A 21,301-nucleotide genomic window follows, 5' to 3' on the forward strand; every position below is an offset into this window, starting at 1 on the left:
TCAAGCTAAGTTTTCAAGGAAGCCTATAGGTGTACCAGATGATGGTAATTATATGCACAATGAACAGTGTATTCATGAAGGACCATTTGGTTCATGGACCAACATACATGGTTCCCCATAAACACTTCAACTAGAAAAAAATGCAACACATTAGTCAGAAATATAACTTTATTATTAGAATATTTCATAATCTAAAAACATTTTTTTTTTTTTAATTTTGGTAACAGAATGCCCAACTTTTGTACAACTGACTGGCCCTGCAGAATACTGAAAAACAGACTAAGCAGTCTGAACTTTGCCATTAAGAATCTGTAACCTAGTTTTGGAGGAGAAGGACAAAGAAAGTTCAAATGAAGATTTCTTCCCTGCAAAACAAATAATAAAATTAGATCTGTACTTCAGTTTAACTTTCAACTTGTTTTCCCAGAAACATTGGTGATTTCTTCAAAAAAGCAACTTCCTTAACTCTAAAATCTACCACCCCTGTGGAAAAAGGAAAAATTTAGAAATAAGACACAAAGTGGGACATGGCACCTGGCTTGGGTCATGGCATGGATGTGGAGTATCCCGTAGAGTGAGCCAGGTCCCGTATTTCAGTGGCAAATTTATGTCTCTAAACAAGCACAATATACATGACACATTTCCTTTTATGTGGATCAGAATTTAGTTGGGACATTAAAAATTTTTTAATACAAAATGAGTCTCAAAATCATTTGTCTTGTGTAATATGTATAGCATAGATATGACATCTTGGTGCTTTCTGAAGCTCACTGGGTACCACAGTAGAAGAGGGCTGTCTTGCCCTCCAGGCATGTTTTTTAAAAAAATTGAAAATGTTAAGTAAGGTTAAATAAAACAAATGAACAAAAAATTTGGCTATACCATTGTCAAAACCAAGTTGTCATCACACACAAGTTACAGAACAGAGGGCATGCAATACCACTAACAGAGCGTTTTTGTTTTTTTCATGTGTAAAAGACTAAAGTGCAATCATGGTATAAACATCAATAATAAATAATCTCTGCAGTAGGATAATTCTCCAAATAGTTCTTACATTAGAATTTTTACACTGTTAGCCTCAACAGTGATATTTATTCACAGCAATGTTTTTTCCTCTCTTGGACATGAATGGTCCACTTCTATCAGCCAAAAGTCAAGATGAAGATTTAAAAAATCAACATTTTCACTATGAGAGGTTCGAACTGCTTGTATAAGTAACAACTTTTGATTTACTGACATTTTAATTAACTGCTTTATTACCTATTTTTAATACACTGCTAGTCCGATGCTTATTGCAATAATCATAGTTCTACTAATGTTACTTAGGTTACAGTATTAATATTTAAAATAAGAGAATGCAATTTACATGAACTAACATATAGAGTTTAAAAACCACCCACCACACACACCTTTTTCATGAGTATTTTAAAAATAAATTATTAATATACCTGACATATATATATATCTTATGTATGTTATATATAGATGTATGTATATATTTGTGGACAAAATTATCCTTGTTTCCAGAAGGATGTCAGCACTTGTAAACTCTGCATGAGACCTGATGATACTGCTAATTAAAAAAAAAAAAAAAAAGGAACTTGGAAATTCATTCTAGAAGAAAATCTTAAAGCAGGAGGTTCCTAACAATTCTTTGTGGAAACAAAAGCCATTTTAAGAAGGGAGGGGAGGACAGCCTCGGATTCCGGATCCCACATGCACTGTTTATTTCCGAAATTACTGTAGAAGCAGTGTGCAGTGAACATTTCAGGTGCTTGGCTGAAAGGTTAAGAACATATATTTTAGTCATAAAACAGCAAAGCAGCAGCAGGACGTAAAGCACGCTGCCTGGTGGAAAAGTTAGGCCAGCGAAGAGAAGGTCATGCCCACAGCTCACAGAAAGAGGCCGCCATCAGCATGAGGGGAGCGGGGCTGTGAAAAAGCCTGGGCAACATCTGCAGTGTTTCCAGAAGGGCTGACAACGTACTGAATGTGCGGTCCGCTGGCATTCCAGTCACTCAGACGCCACACCGAGGAGGGGTGGGACCAGAAAGGCTGAAGTGCCCTCCCCAAGCATGGCAACAGAAGCAGTGCGTAAGGTGCAGCCTGGCACTGCGTTCTGAGGGTCCATAATGCTCGGCCAGAGGAAAGAGCAGAGATGCACTAAAGTCTGAACAAACGTGCATCTTGGGGAAACAGAAATCCGAAGTCCAATGAACTGAAAAACGGGCCTTTGAAATGATAAAACTGAAGTCAACCTGGACAAGTCTCTTGAGCAACTCAAACACTGGAACATTGATTAAACCAGAATACTTGGGGGAAACAGGAATCCTAATTGGGGGTAGGGGTGGCTTTCAAATTCATTGAGGGGAAGCTTAAATGCAAACAAAAATATTCTTATTTTATGCCTATTGACAGAACTTTACATGCCCATTCCTTGCCTGACAATTTAGAGAATAGTAGCCATGGGACAATTTTCTCCTGGTGCCTGGTTTCTTCTGTGGCTCTGGGTCTGAGAATTAATGAGCACTGCACAGAACCCCAGATGTAGAAATGACTGGAGACTAGGCTAATTATTTGAGAAGTTGGAGCTCTGTTTTACTCAAACCTTGGAGTGAGACTGCTTAATTTGTTAAATCTTTCTGTAATTTGCCTCTTGCTTCTAAAAGGGGTCTGTAACAAAGTTATGCTTCACCAAAATTCTGGCTTGTTAAATTCTGGTTAATCAAGGTTCCTGTATAGACACAAGATAAATGTATTTATGCCCTATTGCTTTTCCAATGTGTCATTCTATGGGACCTGTCCAAAAGGACATTATTATTGGCCCCTGGAACAACATTCCCCAAAGCCCAGCAATGGTGATTCAGAGCCACCCACCCTTTTAGATGATGTTCACAATTGCTGTTGTTTTTTTTTTAGCCATCTTGGGCCTGATGTTGCCTTTCCGGCTAAAACCCAGTGGCTCCCCTTTCTTCGGTGGTCTGCAGAGTTCTCTCGAGGACTCGGCCTGTTCATGGATGGACTTAGCAGGCTGCATGCTGGTTCTGTCATCCTTGGCTTTTTTCAGGTAGTTTCTTCCCTTTGGGTGAAAATGGGTCTTGAGATCAGAGTGGTTACACACAGAATGTGCGTGCCCTCGGCTTCTACGGATGGTTGGGGGGGGTGGGCGGTGAACAGAAAGAAAGATTTCTTCAAAACCATGAGAGAACAGTAACCCCTCACGGCACAATCGCTCCTGCATGATACAGTGGTGATAATACTAGCAGCAAAACAAACGATATATATTGGAATTTTTCTTCGAAAACTTCAGTGGCCTTCATGAAATGATCTCATGATACTAAACTCCCAAGGAGATAGTGTGAGTCCTATTTTACTGGTAAAGAAACCAAGGCACAGAAATTTTAAATGACTGCCGAGGATGATACATACAGCTCAACTATGGAGAAGATGGGACCAGAACGCCTATCTCCTGACCCTTTAAATGACTAGTAGGGGACTCAAACAAATCTGTAGTATGCTATTATAGAGTTTATGATTTATAGTAGAAATATTCATATATATATAATACAGTAAGCATGCTACATTAATAGTACTATAGAGCTATTACGGCTACTCTATAGAGTTCCCGGGTGGTGCAAACAATTAACCATTCGACTGCTACCCAAAAGGTTGACGGTTCAAACCCACCCAGAGGTTCCTCAGAAGACAGGCCCAGAGATCTGCTTCCACAAGGTCACAGCCCTGAAAACCCTATGGAGCAGTTCTACTCTGCACACATGGAGTCACCATGAGTTGAAATCTACTCAACGGCAACTAACAACAATAAGAAGAAAATCTCAATAAAAAGAGTTATACTAAATAATACTATAAAATGCCATAAACTAATAGAGTATTAGTAGAGTTAAAAGTCATGTCAACATTTTACAAATTAAGTACACACGCAGGTAAATTTTAACCTGAGACTCTCAAATGCATTTATATGACATATACTACGTAAAATGCAACACGAAAACATACTATACTAGCATTATAAAATGGCCCAAGTATAAAACGGAATACATACAGGCATTTGGGTTTCCTGTTTGAGGAGATATCCATAAGCTGAAAGGAAACAAATCAGAAAAAAAATCACATCACCAGAAGGCTGGATTCAGTTTCGAAGATCTTGTTTTACTTATGTTTTTAAGAAACTGTATTTGTATTACGGAAGTCAGTAACTGGTATCTGTGGCATTACCCACGGCGTCATCCATCACATCTGGGGACAAAAACGTCTCGTGCCCAGCCTCTGCTTATTCGGGGAGCCTCTGTGTACACTTGCTCTGTGTTTCCTGAGAAGCCACCATCAGCAGATCTCAACAACTGCAGAAAGTCAAAGAGCCCCCCAGCAGAGTAACCTTTGAAGAAGCATGTTTTTACACACTGGAATGATCTGCTGTTATTTCCTGATGGATTCAGGCTGCATTTGCAGCTAATTCACTACAGCTGTGGCTGGTCAGCGTGTATCAACTAAAGGGAAAATTGGCATAAAATGTCTACGGCCCAGAATACATCATTTCTAAAATGGTAGCATATGAAGGTCAGCCCCACAACTGTCCCTGAGACCATCTATCATTGCGATTATCTTCCATCCCCAATAAATCACGCAATGGAATATCTGCATGCACTTTTGGGGCTGGGCTCAGAACAACTGCATTTGCAGCATAAATTGATAATTATCATTTTGTGATCCAGCTGTCGCCATCCGGTTTACAGGCAAAGTTCAGTGTAATCCCAGCCTTCAGTTCCTGCCCTCCCACATGTAGCCTGCACTAAAAGAAGTGGTGTCACGTCAGCTGGAAGACTGACAGAAGAAGTGGATGACAACGGAAAAGTGAAAAAAAAAGGCCACCTTGGTGTTGGGCCCAGTTTGGCCAAGACATGTATCCCCACTATACTAAAATAGTCTGGAAAACCAAGCTTAGCCACATGGGCTCATTGCCCCAGTTCCTGTCCACAGCTTGAGCTTTAGTCAACGGCACACGAGAAAGAAGATTTCTTCTTGCCTTTTTATACAATCTGAAGTTGGCATTATTTTTGACCCTGCTCATGCTGGCTGGGTTTGGCATGAGATTAGCAAATTGTTAACAGAAAAAAACACCATTCGGGCATAGGGGTGCTGATGTTATACAATGTAGAAGGAAGGTAGGACAGCTGGTGGCTTCTGGGGGACCTGCAGGCAACAGCATTTCCCTTTTTCCTGCTCCCCCCTCCACCCACCCCAATAAAGGTTTCTTAGCTGAGATTTTTGAATGGACATTAGTGGATATATAAAGTGTAAAAATGTACAGGGTTTTTTCCTTTACATTTTTCTTTTTTTTATTACTGAGGTATAACAAATGTGTTCACTTTACTGTATTCATGGTAAAGTATACAGTTTGATGAGTTGTTGCATGTGTTTATGTAATACCCTTTGGAATCTGATGAAAAATTAAGTGCCTGTGTGTTGGAACAACAGTGTTATCGAATGCTCAAATGAGTCCCTGACTTCAAAAAAGCTTAGGAAATACAAACTTAGGGCCTATGAGTGTCAATAAGGGACCCTGCTGAGACCTCAGGAAACCGGAGCAAATTACTGTGTCTTATCCCCCGCACATCTGTCAGTTTGTCATACTGGGAGGGCTTGTGTGTTGCTGGAAGCTATGTCACCAGTATTCAAATACCAGCAGGGTCACCCATGGCAAACAGGTTTCAGCTGAGCTTCCAGACTAGGACAGACTAGGAAGAAGGACCTGGTGGTCTACTTCTGAAAAGAAATAACCAGTGAAAACCTTATGAATAGCAGCAGAACACTGTCTGATATAGCGCCGGAAGATAAGCCCCTCAGGTTGGAAGGCACTCAAAATACGACTGCCTCCTCAAAGTAGAGTCGACCTTGGTGACATGGATGGAGTCCAGCTTTCAGGACCTTCATTTGCTGATATGGCACGATTCAAAATGAGAAGAAACAGCTGCAAACATCCATTAATAATCAGAACCTAGAATGTATGAAGTATGAATCTAGGAAAATTGGAAATTTTCAAAAATGAAATGGAAAGCATAAAAATCGATATTCTAGGCATTAGTGAGCTGAAATGGACTGGTATTGGTCATTTTGAAGCAGACAATCATATGGTCTACTATGCCAGGAATGACAACTTGAAGAGGAATGGCATTCCATTCATTGTCAAGAAGAACATTTCAAGGTCTATCCTGAAGTACAACGTTGTCAATGATAGGATAATATCCATACACCTACAAGGAAGACCAGTTAATACAACTATCATTCAAATTTACTCACCAACCACTAAGGCCAAAGAGGAAGAAATTGAAGCTTTTTACCAACTTCTGCAGTCTGAAATTGATCAAACATGCAATCAGGATGCACTGATAATTACTGGTGATTGGAATGTGAAAGTTGGAAACAAAGAAGGAGTGATAGTTGGAAAATATGGCCTTGGTGATAGAAATGATGCTGGAGATCCCGTGATTGAATTTTGCAAGACCAACAACTTTTTCATTGCAAATACCTTTTTTCACCAACATAAACAGCGACTATACACTTGGACCTTGCCAGATGGAATACACAGGAATCAAATCAACTACATCTGTGGAAAGAGATGATGGAAAAATTCACTATCATTAGTCAGAATAAGGCCAGGGGCTGACTGCAGATCCGGCCATCAATTACTTATATGCAAGTTCAAGTTGAAACTGAAGAAAATTAGAACAAGTCCATGAGAGCAAAAGTACGAACTTGAGTATATCCCACCTGAACTTAGAGACCATCTGAAGAACAGAATTGACGTATTGAACACTAATGACGGAAGACCAGACAAGTTGTGGAATGACATCAAGGACATCATACATGAAGAAAGCAAGAGGTCGTCAAGACAGGAGAGAATGAAAAGACCTAAATGCGTGTCAGAAGAGACTCTGAAACTTGCTCTTGAACACTGAGTAGCTAAAGCAAACAGAAAAAATGATGAAGTAAAAGAGGTGAACAGAAGATTTCAAAGGGTGGCTCAAGAAGGCAAAGTAAAGTATTACGATTACCTGTGCAAAGACCTGGATATGGAAAACCAAAAGGGAAAAACATGCTCAGTATTTCTCAAGCTCCAAGACCTAAAGAAAACATTCAAGCTTCAAGTTACAATACTGAAGGATTCCGCGGGGAAAATATTAAATGATGCTGGAAGCATCAAAAGAAAATGGAAGGAATACACAGAGTTGCTATACCAAGAAGGATTGGTAGATGCTCAGCCATTTCAGGAGGTAACATATGATCAGGAACCAATGATACTGAAGGAAGAAGTCTAAGCTGCACTGAAGGCATTGGTGAAAAACAAGGCTCTGGGAATTGGCGGAATACCAATTGAGATGTTTGAACAAACGGATGCAGCACTGGAAGTACTTACTTGTCTATGCCAAAAATTTGGAAGACAGCTACCTGGCCAACTGACTGGAAGAGGTCCATATTTATGCCTATTCCCAAGAAAGGTGATCCAACCAAATGAGGAAATTGTCAAACAATATCACTAATATCACATTCAAGCAAAATTTTGCTGAAGATCATTCAAAAGTGGCTGCAGCAGTATATTGACAGGGAACTGCCAGAAATTCAAGCCAGATTTAGAAGAGGACGTAGAACCCGGGATATCACTGCTGATGTCAGACGGATCCTGGCTGAAAGCAGAGAATACCAGAAAGATGTTTACCTGTTTTATTGACTATGCTAAGGCATTCAACTGTATGGATCATAACAAATTATGGATAACATTGCAGAGAATGGGAATTCCAGAACACTTAATTGTGCTCATGAGGAATCTGTACATGGATCAAGAGGCAGTCATTCCAACAGAACAAGGGGATACTGCACGGTTTAATGTCAGGAAAGGTGTGCACCAGGGTTATATCCTTTCACCATACCTATTCAATCTGTATGCTGTGCAAATAATCTGAGAAGTTGGACTATATGAAGAAGAACAGGGCATCAAGATTGGAGGAAGGCTCATTAACAACCTGTGTTATGCAGATGACACAACCTTGCTTGCTGAAGGTGAAGAGGACTTAAAGGACTTACTGATGAAGATCAAAGACCACAACCTTCAGTATGGATTACACCTCATCATAAAGAAAACAAAAATCGCCACAACTGGACTGAAAAACAACATCATGATAAATGGAAAAAAGATTGAGGTTGTCAAGGATTTCACTTTACTTGGATCCACAATCAACACCCATGGAAGCAGCAGTCAAGAAATCAAAAGACACTTTGCATGGGGCAAATCTGCTGCGAGAGAGCGCTTTAAAGTGTTAAAAAGCAAAGATGTCACCTTGCGGAGGAAGGTGTGCCTGACCCATGGCACGGTGTTTCCAATCGCCTCATACGCATGTGAAAGCTGGACAATGGATATGGAAGACCGAAGAACTGACGCCTTTGAACTGTGGTGCTGGCGAAGAATACTGAATATACCATGGACTGCCAAAAGGATGAACAAATCTGTCTTGGAAGAAGTACAACCAGAATGCTCCTTAAAGGCAAGGATGGTGAGACTTTGTCTCACATACTTTGGACATGTTGTCAGAAGGGATCAGTCCCTGGAGAAGGACTTCATGCTTGGTAAAGTAGAGGGTCAGTGAAAAAGAGGAAGACCCTCAATGAGATGGATTGACACAGTAGCTGCAACAATGGGCTCAAGCATAGCAACAATTGTGAGGATGGCGCAGGACCAGACAGTGTGTCGTTCTGTTGTGCACAGGGTCTCTATGAGTCGAAACCAACTCAACGGCACCTAACAACTGTGTCTTATAGGAAGAGAAATGCATGATAAAGATGGGTTAAGATGGCCATGAACCTCACATATACACATTATATAAAACCAAAACCAAACCAAACCCACTGCTGTCAAGTTGATTCCGACTCATAGTGACCCTATAGGACAGAGTAGAACCGCCCCGTAGAGTTTCCAAGGAGCGCCTGGTGGATTCGAACTGCTGACCCCTTGGTTAGCAGCCATAGCACTTAACCACTACACCACCAAGGTTTCCACACATTATATAAGCAACATATATTGTGCATGTCTGAAGGTCATACACTGGGTTAAGCCCTTACCATATACAGCCCCAATTAACCCTCAAAACAACCCAATGAGTTAAACATTGTCATTCCCATTTCATAGATACAGAAACTGAAGCAGAAAAGTTTAATAACTGCCTCGAAGCCTCAATGTTCTACCAGTGTCAAGGCTGGGCTCCCAATCCAAGTTGGTAGACTCCAAGCCTTCATGTGGTCCTGTCTAAAAAATACCTGTTTGTTATATAAGGACAAGAAAGTGTGTGTACAGTAAGTGGAATTGTTAGCTGGATTAGAAGTTCTACAGTAAACCGATAAATTATGAGGTCTGGAAGTGGAGCCAGCATCTGTCATCACGGCCAGCACAGAATTTCGTAGGTTTTCCTTAGCTACACAAGTAGCCGTTGCTTCTCCTGGCCGCTCCAGCCTTACCTTTCCCCACTTAACCTGTCTACCTGCCTCTACTTCTCCTAATCCAACTACTTTTCTTTTTGTCTAGAGAGAAAAGGGTGTTAAGGTGAGGATTAAGAGAGCCTTGATCAGGGTTTCAGGTTGGAAAAGGATAAATAATCTTATACTGAGAGCTAACATGACTACTTCTAAAACAGAAGTATGGTGTTTCAGCTTATTATAGGCTTGGCACCACACACCTAGCTCTCCTCCAACATCCTCTTTTTGTAAATAACAGCACTGTACACCCAGTTGTTCAGACCAAAACCTTGGGTTCATTCTTGATTTCTCTTCCCCTCTCCCACCAGATCTAATCCCTCGGCAAGGCCAATTGGTCTTGTCAATTCTACCTGCAGAATACATCCAATACCCATCACTTCTCTCCCCCTCCACCTCATCCCAGCTGCCAACCTCTTAATGGCCATATGACAATAGCCTTCTAAATGGTCTCCCATTCTTGCACTTCTCTAGTCAATTCCCCACAGCACAGCCAGAGTGATCTCGCTAAATCATAGATCACCTCCTGGTTAAAACCTTCCAATGGCTTCCCTGGGCACTTTGGAATAGATCCAAACTCCTTACATGACCTATAAGACCCAGCACAATCTGGCTCTTTCCCAACTCTCTGACTTCATCTCCTGCCACTCACTCACACACACCAAGCTTGTCCCCTCCTAAAAAAAAAAATGGGGCATTCCTTTGTCCAGAAAGCTCCACTTCAAACCTTTCACAGGTCTGCCACAATTCAAATGGTACCTCCTCAACAAGGCTTTTCCTGGCCACAGGTGGCTCTGGAGGTGCAGTGATTATGCGTTCGGTTGCTAACCAAGAGGCAGTTCAAATGCACCAGCTGCTTCCTTGGAAACCCTATGAGGCAGTTCTACTCTGTTCTATAGGGTTGCTATAAGTCAGAATCAACTCAAAGGCAACGGCTTTGGGGTGTTTTTTAGGATCACTATAAGGAGCCCCGGTAGCACAGTGGTTAAGTACTCAGCTGTTAACCCAAAAGGTTGGCCATTCGAACCCACGCAGCAGCTCTGTGGTAGAAGGACCTGGTGATCTGCTCTTGTAAAGATCACAGCCTAGGAAACCCTATGGGGCAGGTCTACTCTGTCACATGGGGTCACGATGAGTCAGAATCAACTTCACAGCAACAGATTAACTCTAAAGTAGTCTTCCACCCTGGGAATCTCAAACGTATCTTTTTGTTTGTTTGTTTATGTTAGTTACCACTATTTGAAATTATCTTCTGTATTTGTTTACTTATTTATTGTGCCCCCTCCTCGCTGGAGTATAAGGTCCATGAGAGCAGGGACCTCATCTCTCTTGTTCCCAGGTGTTTCCTCAGCACCCAATAGGCGCTATGCCCCCAATAAATATGTGTTAAATGAATCACTGGTAGTCCTAACTTAGCAACCTGCAGGAAATAAATGTAACGCTTTAAAATAAGATTACCCAAGCTGTTTCACCATCTTCCATTTGAGCAGTTCTGTGAGAGATTTTGGCAGATGGGATATTAGGTCACTTTGTGCCTAATTCGACAGCATTTTTCAGAACATAAGGATAAAATATCTCAGTAAGCATATTACATTTTTAGAAATCAGCCAGGTGAAGAAGAGCATAAATGCTCAAAGGGATTAAGGGAAAGACCTGGATGCTGAAACATTATTTCAGAAAAGGCACTAAATATGAGGGGAAGGCATTTTTTTCTAGAGCAAAGAAGAATCTTAAAGCTAGAAAGCACCTTAGAAAGAAGCAGCTTATATGTCAATCTAGAAATTTCACTGGAGGTGGTAATGAGAAAAACAGTGAAAAGGGAAGAGGAAGTTTAACCGGTGGTGAATGAAAGAAGAGACATGAAGAAGTTGACACTGGCTTTGCAGTACAGCCTTAGTGGCAATTGAGAGCTGGGTCAGGCTGAGGATGGTAATCCTCACTGCTCCAGAGGAGAGAGCTGAGATGTGCAAGCGAGCGGACCAGCAAGGCTGGTCAGAATGTTCTGGCCCATGCTGGATACACTGGGACAGGGAGCTATTCCAGGTGGGGCTGAGCTTCCAGAAGCCTGGGTGTCTGGGTTCTCCAACCCATTCACTAAGCTGGCCAAGTAAGTTAATAAGGATATTATCCCAAGCTTTTCATGTTAAAAACATTCGAGTTACTCTGTGTATCTACAGTCACAGATGTCCTTGGAGGCCAGGCTTAGTTAGCACTTTCATTACAGCAAAGACATGGCCCTAATTTTATTTCATAGGATAAATGTGTATTACTACAATGAAATAGCCCAGGTAAGAAGGGGAAGTGGTCCTAGGGTCCACAGGCTGTCTCCTATGGTGCACTATGGTACAAGGCAGAGTTTACAGAACTACACACGAAAACAATTAATGTGCCATATAGATGAAACTGCTTTGAATAGAGTTACAGGTTCCTCACAGATACAGCAAATTTACTCCATTTCAGCCTATTTTTGTCCCTGGCTGGAAAGTTCTGGGACTTACATTATGATGCTGCTCTAAGGCTGAGTGTATATTGTTACAGTAAGCTCCACGTTAAATTTCTTCTCTTTTCTTCCTTCCCCCTCCTTTCCATGCCTCCCTCCTTCCTGTCTCTCTCCCTTTCCTGTCTTCCTTCTCTTATCTACTTGCCTTTCATTTCATTTCTTCCTTTCACTTCCTTCCAGTAATTCATTTTGTCACTTCATCATGTTCCCTTTTAATCTTGACTTCCAGAAAGCACAACTAAACTTTGTCATCAAACAGTAGCAAATTTATTAACCTTCTGCTTAATATAAATTTTATTAACCTTCTGCTTAGCATAAATAACCTTTTCTTATTTTTCTTTTCCTTATTGTATAGTTTATGAGGGGGGGAGAATAACCATTGTGAAATCTTTTGGGAAGAAGGTAAGCATACGTAAAGATCAATAAATAATGGAAATGTTATAAACGAACTACTTTGGGCCTCCAAAAGTCTTGTCTTTGGCTTTGTTGTTTACATTGGCAAAGAAACTGTATAGCCAGCAAATATGACTACCTACTTGTCTCACCTAGAAAGTGGTCGTCTGTATCCATTTTCCCCAAGGATGGGATAATAAATATCTGCAAGGAATGTCTTGAGATCTTTATTTACTTATTTATTGTGTCCCCTTCCTCACTGGATTGTAAGGACCGTGGGAGCATGGACCTCATCTATCTTGTTTATAGCTGTTTCCTCAGCACCCAGTAAGTGCTCTGCCCCCAATAAATATGTGTTTAATAAATTACTAGCAATCTTTAAGGACACCAGAGAACCTTGAATAAGCCATTTATGGGAATTTGGAAACTCATTCATATCTAGGGTTCTCATCTCAGTTCTGGGGGGTTCTTAAGCCCCTGAAACTATATATAAAAGTGTATGCAAAAATCTATTCTGGAACGATCATCTATGAATTTCTCCAAATCTTAAGACTCTGCAAACAATGTTTCACCTATAGAATGGCTTTTAATCTCCTATTAAGGAAAAAAAAAAGTGTATGTGGTTGGATTTTGCTTTACTGAGAAAGACCCAAGCTTTCGTAAGATTGTCTTCAGGTACTCCACGATCCAAAAATGTATAACAACTTCTAATCTACGTGAACACCAAGACTGGGAGAGATTATTTCTTTGGATACTTTTAACTCCGTATTACACAAATATAAAAATATGTCTACCAGTTCAGCTTGGCCTGGGGTAGGGAGCTAACGAAGAGCTGGAAATGGTGCATCCAGAATTTTGCATACTTCCAAGTGCCTTGATTCACTGGTATCACTTCCATAACATAAGCATGGCCTAAGCAGTGCTTTGAAATGATGTCTACAGACTCCCTGCAAATCACCACCCAGCTCTGTCAGCACTGTCATCACTTCTCGGTTCAGTCTCACACCTCACACTTAGTGGCTGGACTGACATGACTCACCATGTGCTCACTGATGTCATGGCAAAGGCCAGCGGCCTGCTGGCTCTGATAATACTCCAACTGCTTTTCCGCTAATTCTACCCGTTGTAACAGATTCTCGATAAAGTCCTGGAGTCGAGCTTTCCCTTGAACCTCCTTCTCAGCCGCTGCTTCCAGGAAATGGTTGAATGTAACAACTTCTCTGCAAGGCAAAAATATCAGAATACAGGCAGAAGAAAAGAGATAGGAATTAGTTCATTCAACACATATGTATTGAATGCCAACTATGTGCTGGGTACTCTTCTATGCACTCTGACCAGAGATGACAAGAGATAAATTACATTTACAGATTATATTTTAAGTAATCTCTAATGGTAAGAGGGGAGTCCCTGAATGGTGCAAATAGTTATCATCCTATCTGTTAACCAAAAGGTTGGAGGTTTGAGTCTGCCCAGCGGTACCACGGAAGAAAAGGTAGCATCAACTTCTGAAAAATTAGCCATTGAAAATCCTGGGGAGCGCAGTTCTACTCTGACACACATGGGGTCACCATGAGTTGGAATTAATGGGAACAGGCTTGGTTTGGTTTTTTAACGGTAGTAGAGGGACACAGTCACTATGAAATATACAAATACATATACATGTCAAATGGTGATAAGTGCAAGAAAAAAAAATTGGAACTAAGTGTAAAGAGACAGTGAGAAGGGAAGGGAAGAAGTGAGTGTTCAGAAAGAAGGTAAGGAATGTCCTTTTGCATAAGGAAACATTTAAGCGCCAAAACCAAACCAAACCCATTGCCATTGGTAGATTCCTACTCATAGCAACCCTACAGGACAGAGTAGAACTGCCCCACAGGGTTTCCAAGGAGCACCTGGTGGATTCGAACTGCCGACCTTTTGGTTAGCAGTCGTTGCACTTAACTACTATGCTACCAGGGTAGAAAGTGAGGAATAAGCCACACAGATGTCTGGGGGGAGAGCAAAACAGGCCACCACAGGAACATCCAGACATGTCTGAGGTACAACAAGGAGGCCTGCGTGGCCAGAGCAGAGTGCCTGAAGGAAAGGACAGTAGCAGCAGAGAGTCTGGTAGAGCCTCGTAGGTCACTATAGGATTCCAGATTTTATTAAAATGAGATGGGAAACCACTGGATGCTTTTGATTCAAGTTCTGACTTACATCTTAAATGTCTGGCTGTCGGGGGAGAGGAGATTATAGGGAAGGAAGGTATGGAAGCAAGATGCCACGCTAATTCCCATACTGTATAAAGTGAGTCGCCTTGTCCAATGTTATATTTTTGAGCTAAAAATGAACACCCCAAGAAACACCTTCCTGAGGCAGGTCCAAGGTCCATCTGGAAAGCTATTCTCACTCTGACATAGGAGCAGCAGTGGGCAGGTTGCCCTCCCCTAAAAAGTTGAGCAAAATACTTCAAACAACCCTCTTACCTACAAAATTCTATGTGGATTCACAAATCCAGAAATTTTTTAATGACTCTGTTACCATTTATATTTTCATTTTTTTAATGAAAACAATCTTTTCAGATTTATAAATAAGTTCTTTTTAAAGAATTCAAACACCATGTTAAAAATATAAAGAAAGGAAATATCACCTGAAATCCTATTATCCTCAGACTATCACCACTAACATTTTGGTAGCCATCTTCATGAGCACCTCTTTATGAACACACAACACACATACACACACACACACAGAGTTTTTCTGCCTTTCATCACCTTATTTCTCTACCAATTCCCCTCCCTCCACACCCTCTCTTTCAGTCCAAGGACCAGGTAATCGGCACTTAACAACAGGTATGTACTGTCACAGTTCTCTTAATTGGATTTTCTACATTAATAAGAAAACACAGAGGTCTTTTTGGCTATCCCCTTTACATGTTTTGCCATTCTCTTTGGGACCAATGAGTTCTCTAATTTTACTACCCGTTGGAGATTATTTCTTTTCATGCGTCTTCAAAATCTCTCTCAATCTTCAAGGTATGTCCCCTCACTTTTCTGGCCCTGTTCAACTTAATGTAAATCCAAGATTCTAAAGACTTTGATCGCTGCCCCCTCCGCCTCTTTCTTTTTAGATTAATGAATCCTAATTTTTAAATCTAACCGTATGTAGGCAGTTCTTCAGTAAATTAAATTCATCACCTTCCCTATTCCATCTCGATTTCCGCTTGATTTTTATTTTCACTATGAATCAGAATCGACTCAATGGCAATCGGTTTGGTGGTTTTCTAAGGCTCCATAATTTCTTGAGATTAGAACTTGAGGGAAGTTGGTTCTGTCAGAGCTTTGTATAAGACCTTTGGAAAACAGCTGATTGTGGCTTCCAGTTCCTTTTTTTCTGCACCACCACTTAGTGGGACACTTTTACAACTAGCTGTGATTTTTCTTCTACAAATATGTTACACTTGGCCATACTGAAACTTTTCTGACACTTCCTACGGAGTCACACATCTCTGCAAAATCTTGTGAGTTATGTATTCATATAAAAATATAAAAGAGATTGGTTCTAACAATGATTCACTCAAAGAATTGCTCATTATACCAAGTCCCTTTATGCCAGTGTTCTATCCATAAATCTCAATCGCATGATAATTCTATTATCTTTCAGTAGCTAAGAAATAGCCATACAAATGGGGGGAAAAAAAAAACCAAAGCCTGTTGCCATCGAGTTGATTCTGACTCATAGCAACCCTATAGGACAGAGCAGAACTGCCCCATAGGGTTTCCAAGGAGTGGCTGGTGGGTTCAAACTGCCAACCTTTTGGTTAGCAGCCAAACTCTTAACCACTGCATTGCCAGGGCACCAAAAAGAGCACTTTTTAAAAAGAGTGTCTTTCATCATCATGTTTCAAGTTTATTTCCAGATGTTTCCATACAAGCGCTAAATAGAAGACGTACATTTTCCAAGTGCACTAGCTTTTCAGGTCACGAACAGGAGCCTATTTTCAAGCTCTATGTCATTCAGCTTTGGCCTACCTCCTGAGTGAGCCCCAAGACTTAACTAGCAGCAAAATAGTGGAGGGTCCATCCAGATGTTACTCCCAGCCCCTTCATGGTTCCCAGTTATGGCTGAGATCCTTCTGATGGTGTATTTTCACAGTTCAAAAGCACCACTGAAAACACAGCCCAGGAAAATGGTTTTACTTCACCGTTCTAACATTAAAGCTTCAATTCATTTGGCATCAAGCCCATGGTAGAGGTATCTTGGATGATATTTAGGATGAATGACTCATGAAACAGTCTCCAAACTGCTCTTACAAGGAAAACAACCAAAACCCCTACCCTAAAAAACAAAAATAAGAAAGAGCAAGATCTGTTTTTTTTTTAAAAAAAAACTCATACTGGTTCATAATATTTACTATACATTTTTATCTTATTGTAAAAGCAGTTCACATTTATTATAATATAAAAATTGAGCTGTTGGAGGCTCCAACTAGGCGAGAGCTGAGTCAGCTTTTTGTTTTTTACCCTATGCCCAAAAAGGCTGAGTACAATACTTGACACCTAAAAAAATATTCCTAAGTTTGTATTGTAATTAATGTTCAAAAAGGTTAAGGGAGAAAACACAAATGACCCATAATCCCGCCAGCCAGAGGCAACTACCGTTAACATCTTGGTGAATTTTTTTCAGTCTTTTTTCTCTGTGCATACTTACCATTCCTGGGTTCTCTGGATATACAGTCTAGCACATAAGAAGATGGCAACATTTGACAGCTTAATCTCACAGGATTAACATCACAGAAGCAAGAGAACAAATCCGAATGCAACACATTTGACTGTGGCTGTATTTTTAAATCATGTAATGTTTTGCTACTGGTTCCATATAAAGCTTTTAAAAATTAATATTAATGCTCCTAGCTGTTCATGAAGTGTTATGTTGTAGAAGAGAAGAATCTTCTCCTGGCATCCTTCATGCAATTATCTTGCGCCCTGAAGCTGAAACACTAATACCCTTTGTATTTTTCAGCCAACCTGGCACCAATGCTAACCTAATTTCAGTTTGTGGCTGTTTCACGTTAGCTAAAAGAACAAAACAAAAAAATGGCAGTTAAAACAGTCCTAATGATTTAGTGTGATTTTGTTTTAAAGGAGAAGACACACAAGAGCTGGAGAAGTTCCCCATTCTGAGACTGTCATAGGGTATCCTTGTTAGATGAAAACAATATCAAAACCAGGTGACTAACTATAGAATTAGGAGGTATGTGACTTCAGATCCCTTTTTTACATCCTATTCAATGTGGATGATCACTACCCAGAAACACCTCTTATGCACCCTCCCCCCCCACAAGTCTTGGAAATTATCTAAATGAAAAGAGGTTTAACCACATTGCGTTTGTACCCCATCTTTCATGCCTATACTCCGGTAAAACATCCATTTAAAGTACAAGACTGACCGATAGATTTCAACAGAAAAATGTAAGAGAGAACAAAATGTTCATTGATATGCTTCCAGATTCCACATGGCAACTAACCTTTAAGAAATTACCACTGGTTGAATTTTGGTGCAGTATCAAATAAGAATATCCATGATGACCTGAAATGGGTATTAAATTGCTCTTCCATTTTCCTACTACGTATCTATGGAAGGCTGGATTTTCTTCATATACTTCGACCAAAAAATGCATTTGCAATTGAATGCAGAAGAGCTAGTAAGATCCAGTTGGCCTCAGAAGAAAGGCCTGGTGATAAACATCCAAAAAATCAGCCATTGAAAACTCCATGGGGCATAGTTCTACTCTCACACATGCAGGGTGGCCGTGAGTCAGAATCAACTAACCAGCAATGGGTTTGCCTCCTATTAGGCCAGGCATTAAAAACATGGGTAAAACTATAAAACAACATCACCCTTCTCACTACACCGTTTTTGGGAAAAAACAGTTATTTTTTCATAAAAAGCTTGTTATTTATATTAACATGTACTTGGTTTATTATTGTTAATTTTACACAAATTAGTATTTTTTTTGAATTTCTAAGTTTTAGTTTTAATTTCTAATACAGTAAATATTAATACATATAACTCACAAAAACAAAAGCTCTTTGGGGTCATCAAATTTTTTTAGGAGTGCAAAAGGGAAGTGAGATCAAAAAGTTTGAGAATTGACCATTTTTTTTTAGCCTAAGACCAGAAAAACTAGATGGTGACCAGCTACCACTACTGAGTAATCTGATGAGGAACACAATAGATGAATCCCGATAGAATGGGAGCACAATGTGGAACAGAACTCAAATTCTTAAAAAGTCCAGACTTACTAGACCAGAGGACTAGAGGACTCTCTGAGACTATCTCCCTAAGATACTCTTTAAACCTTGAACCAGAACTATCCCATGAGGACATCTTTTAGCTAGCTAAGTAAAAGACTGGCTCATAAAATAAACAATATCACCCGTGAGTACTGTGCTCCTTTAAAAAGTCATCTATATGTGATCAAAGGGTCAACCTTTACTCTAAAGCAAAGACAAGAAGGCAAGGCAGCAGGGAAACTAGATTACTGGAAACGCAACAACCAGAACGGAAATAATGAGAAAGGTGACACTGTAATATGTAACCAATGTCATGGAACAAACTGGGTAGAAATTGTTAAATGGGAGCCTAAGTTGCTGTGTAAACTTTCACCAAAAACACAATAAAATATTAAGAAAGGAAAAAAATAAAAAAAGGTTGAGTCAGCAGCCATAATGTGTACCAGAGTGATCCTGAGCTCTGAGGACTCTGAGGGTAGATAATGTGGGCTAGAATTCCAGTAAAAGGCAGCACAATCCATTCATTTATAGATTCCATTATTCATTAATTCGACAAGCATTTACTAAATGCTACCAGGCCTTGGGGAATTGGTGCGGGCATTGGTGGCTCAGTGGTAAAATTCTTGCCTTCAATTGGGTATGCCCAGGTTTGATTCCCAGTCAATGCACCTCATGAGCAGCCACCACCCATCTGTCAGTAGAGTCTTATTTGTTGCTATGATGCTGAACAGGTTTCAGTGGCTCTTCTACACTAAGGTGGACTAGAAAGGCACGGTGATCTACTTCTTCAGTGGTCTGGACTACAGTGGTCCAAACCACAGCCGATTACAGGGATGGCACAGGACCAGGGAGCACCAAGAGTTGGGGGCTGACTTGACTACAGCTAACAACACAACTACCATGAGGTCTTGGGCTTGGCGATGGGGGCACACTGATAAATCCATGGCTATCCTCAAGAAAGTTACTGTTCGGCTTCGGCATCAGCCAACTCTTTCTGTAAAGGATCAAAGAGTAAATATTTTAAGCTATACAAGCCATGTGATCTCTGTCACAATTACTCAACTCCGCCATCGTAGCATGAAAGCAGTCATAGACAATATGTAAATGAATGAGCATTGCTGTGTAACAATAAAACTTTATTTATAGACACTAAAATTTTAATTTCATGTAACTTTCACATTACAAATTTTTTTTTTTTCAATTTTTCCAATCATTTAAAAATGTAAAAGCTGTACATGAACAAGCAGTGGGTTCGATGTGGACTCTGGGCAAAGTGTGCTGACCCCTACTGCAGTGGGAGAAGCAGAGATTATAAAAACAAATATATAATTACAAAATTGAGCTCAATGCTATGAAGAATAATATGATGATATCAGGCAGAACAGTAAAAGACTCATGTGGTTTTATTTAGTTTTCTCAGCTCTGTGAGTCAGAATACAATGTGAGAGCTGCAAGGTCAGACGAAAAGATAAGGGCAAACCAGAGTGAAATTCAGTTGGAGTTTGGGGAAATTATCTTTAACTGATTCTAGGTCACTTCCGGCCCCACCTTTGACTTCTTATTTAAGATATAAAACAGGTCAATTACTGTTAAATCCAAGATTTTAAGCTATACTGAAAATATGCTTATTTAAAGCAATATTTGATACTAAAGGGAAAAGATACTAGTATTATAAGGAAAGAATCTGAACTGGTCTTGAAGTTCATTATCATACAGGATGATTTGCAGACCTGGAAATCTGTTAGCACCCAGAGGCTTAGGGGCATTCCGGGAAGTCAGAAGCCAACACAAATAGAAGGGGACACCGAATGAAAAAGCCCCTTCAGTACAATTAAAGTTTTAGTTAGGAAAAATATTCATTCACTCTCGGCACTCTTCATTTACCGAGTCGCCATAAAGCCTGAAACATATTTTATTTTATACAGATTGAAGCACCTCTCTGACTTTTTCTGGGGTTGCCCGAAGGCACAGGTTTACTCAGAAAAATCAAACTCACAAATCAAAAGAGCAACACACCATAGAGGAACGTACAGGGATTGATGGAAATGTGTATTAATGCATCGTGTTTGCTATAACTTTGCAAACCAACTGAATGATGCATTGTTAACAAAGGACAACACATTGAATATGTCAGATATTGTGATGGTATATCAATAAACCATTAATCACGTCAGTTCACCCATATTTCTAACTTTCACGGCCCTCCTGTAGTCTCATGTTCCCTTCCTGCCACATCTTCACACATCAGCGCCCCCTTCCCGAGCTCCAGTCACAATGAGATCCTTTCATTCTTCCACGGAGCCATACTCTTACTTTTGTACATGCTGTCCCCCCTGCCCTTCCCAAGCTCCCATCCTTAGTTATCCCTCTAACCTCAGGGCTCCCTGTGGGGCTCCCAAGTATGGGTCAGATGACCTGCTGTGTTCTCCCATAGCCCTCAGACCCTTTCCCAGAGCACTCTGCAGAGGACTAGCTTTGCCATTTACCCCATTAGACTGCAAAGTCAGTGAATTCAGGTACCTACCTGCTTGCTGACTATGGTAGCCCCAGCAACTTACAGGAGTCTAACACACATAAACGTTCAACAACTTTC

The 21,301-nt window shown here is 40.4% G+C and overlaps 1 protein-coding gene across 1 annotated transcript in view; it reads right to left on the reverse strand.

Moving 5' to 3' along the window:
- Positions 1 to 204: 204 nt before the first annotated feature.
- ZNF365 (zinc finger protein 365) overlaps positions 205 to 21,301 on the reverse strand; it is a 30,247-nt gene continuing 9,150 nt past the window's right edge. The window contains exons 3-5 of the mRNA XM_049855587.1: positions 13,473 to 13,653; positions 4,064 to 4,101; positions 205 to 3,143 (exon numbers count right to left, since the gene is read on the reverse strand). Of these exons, the coding sequence (XP_049711544.1) occupies positions 2,882 to 3,143; positions 4,064 to 4,101; positions 13,473 to 13,653 (481 nt within the window). The 3' untranslated portion in view covers positions 205 to 2,881. The remainder of the gene's footprint in view (positions 3,144 to 4,063; positions 4,102 to 13,472; positions 13,654 to 21,301) is intronic.

The sequence above is a fragment of the Elephas maximus genome, chromosome 16 (assembly GCF_024166365.1).
Source record: "Elephas maximus indicus isolate mEleMax1 chromosome 16, mEleMax1 primary haplotype, whole genome shotgun sequence".
In the NCBI taxonomy this organism is placed as follows: Eukaryota; Metazoa; Chordata; class Mammalia; order Proboscidea; family Elephantidae; genus Elephas; species Elephas maximus.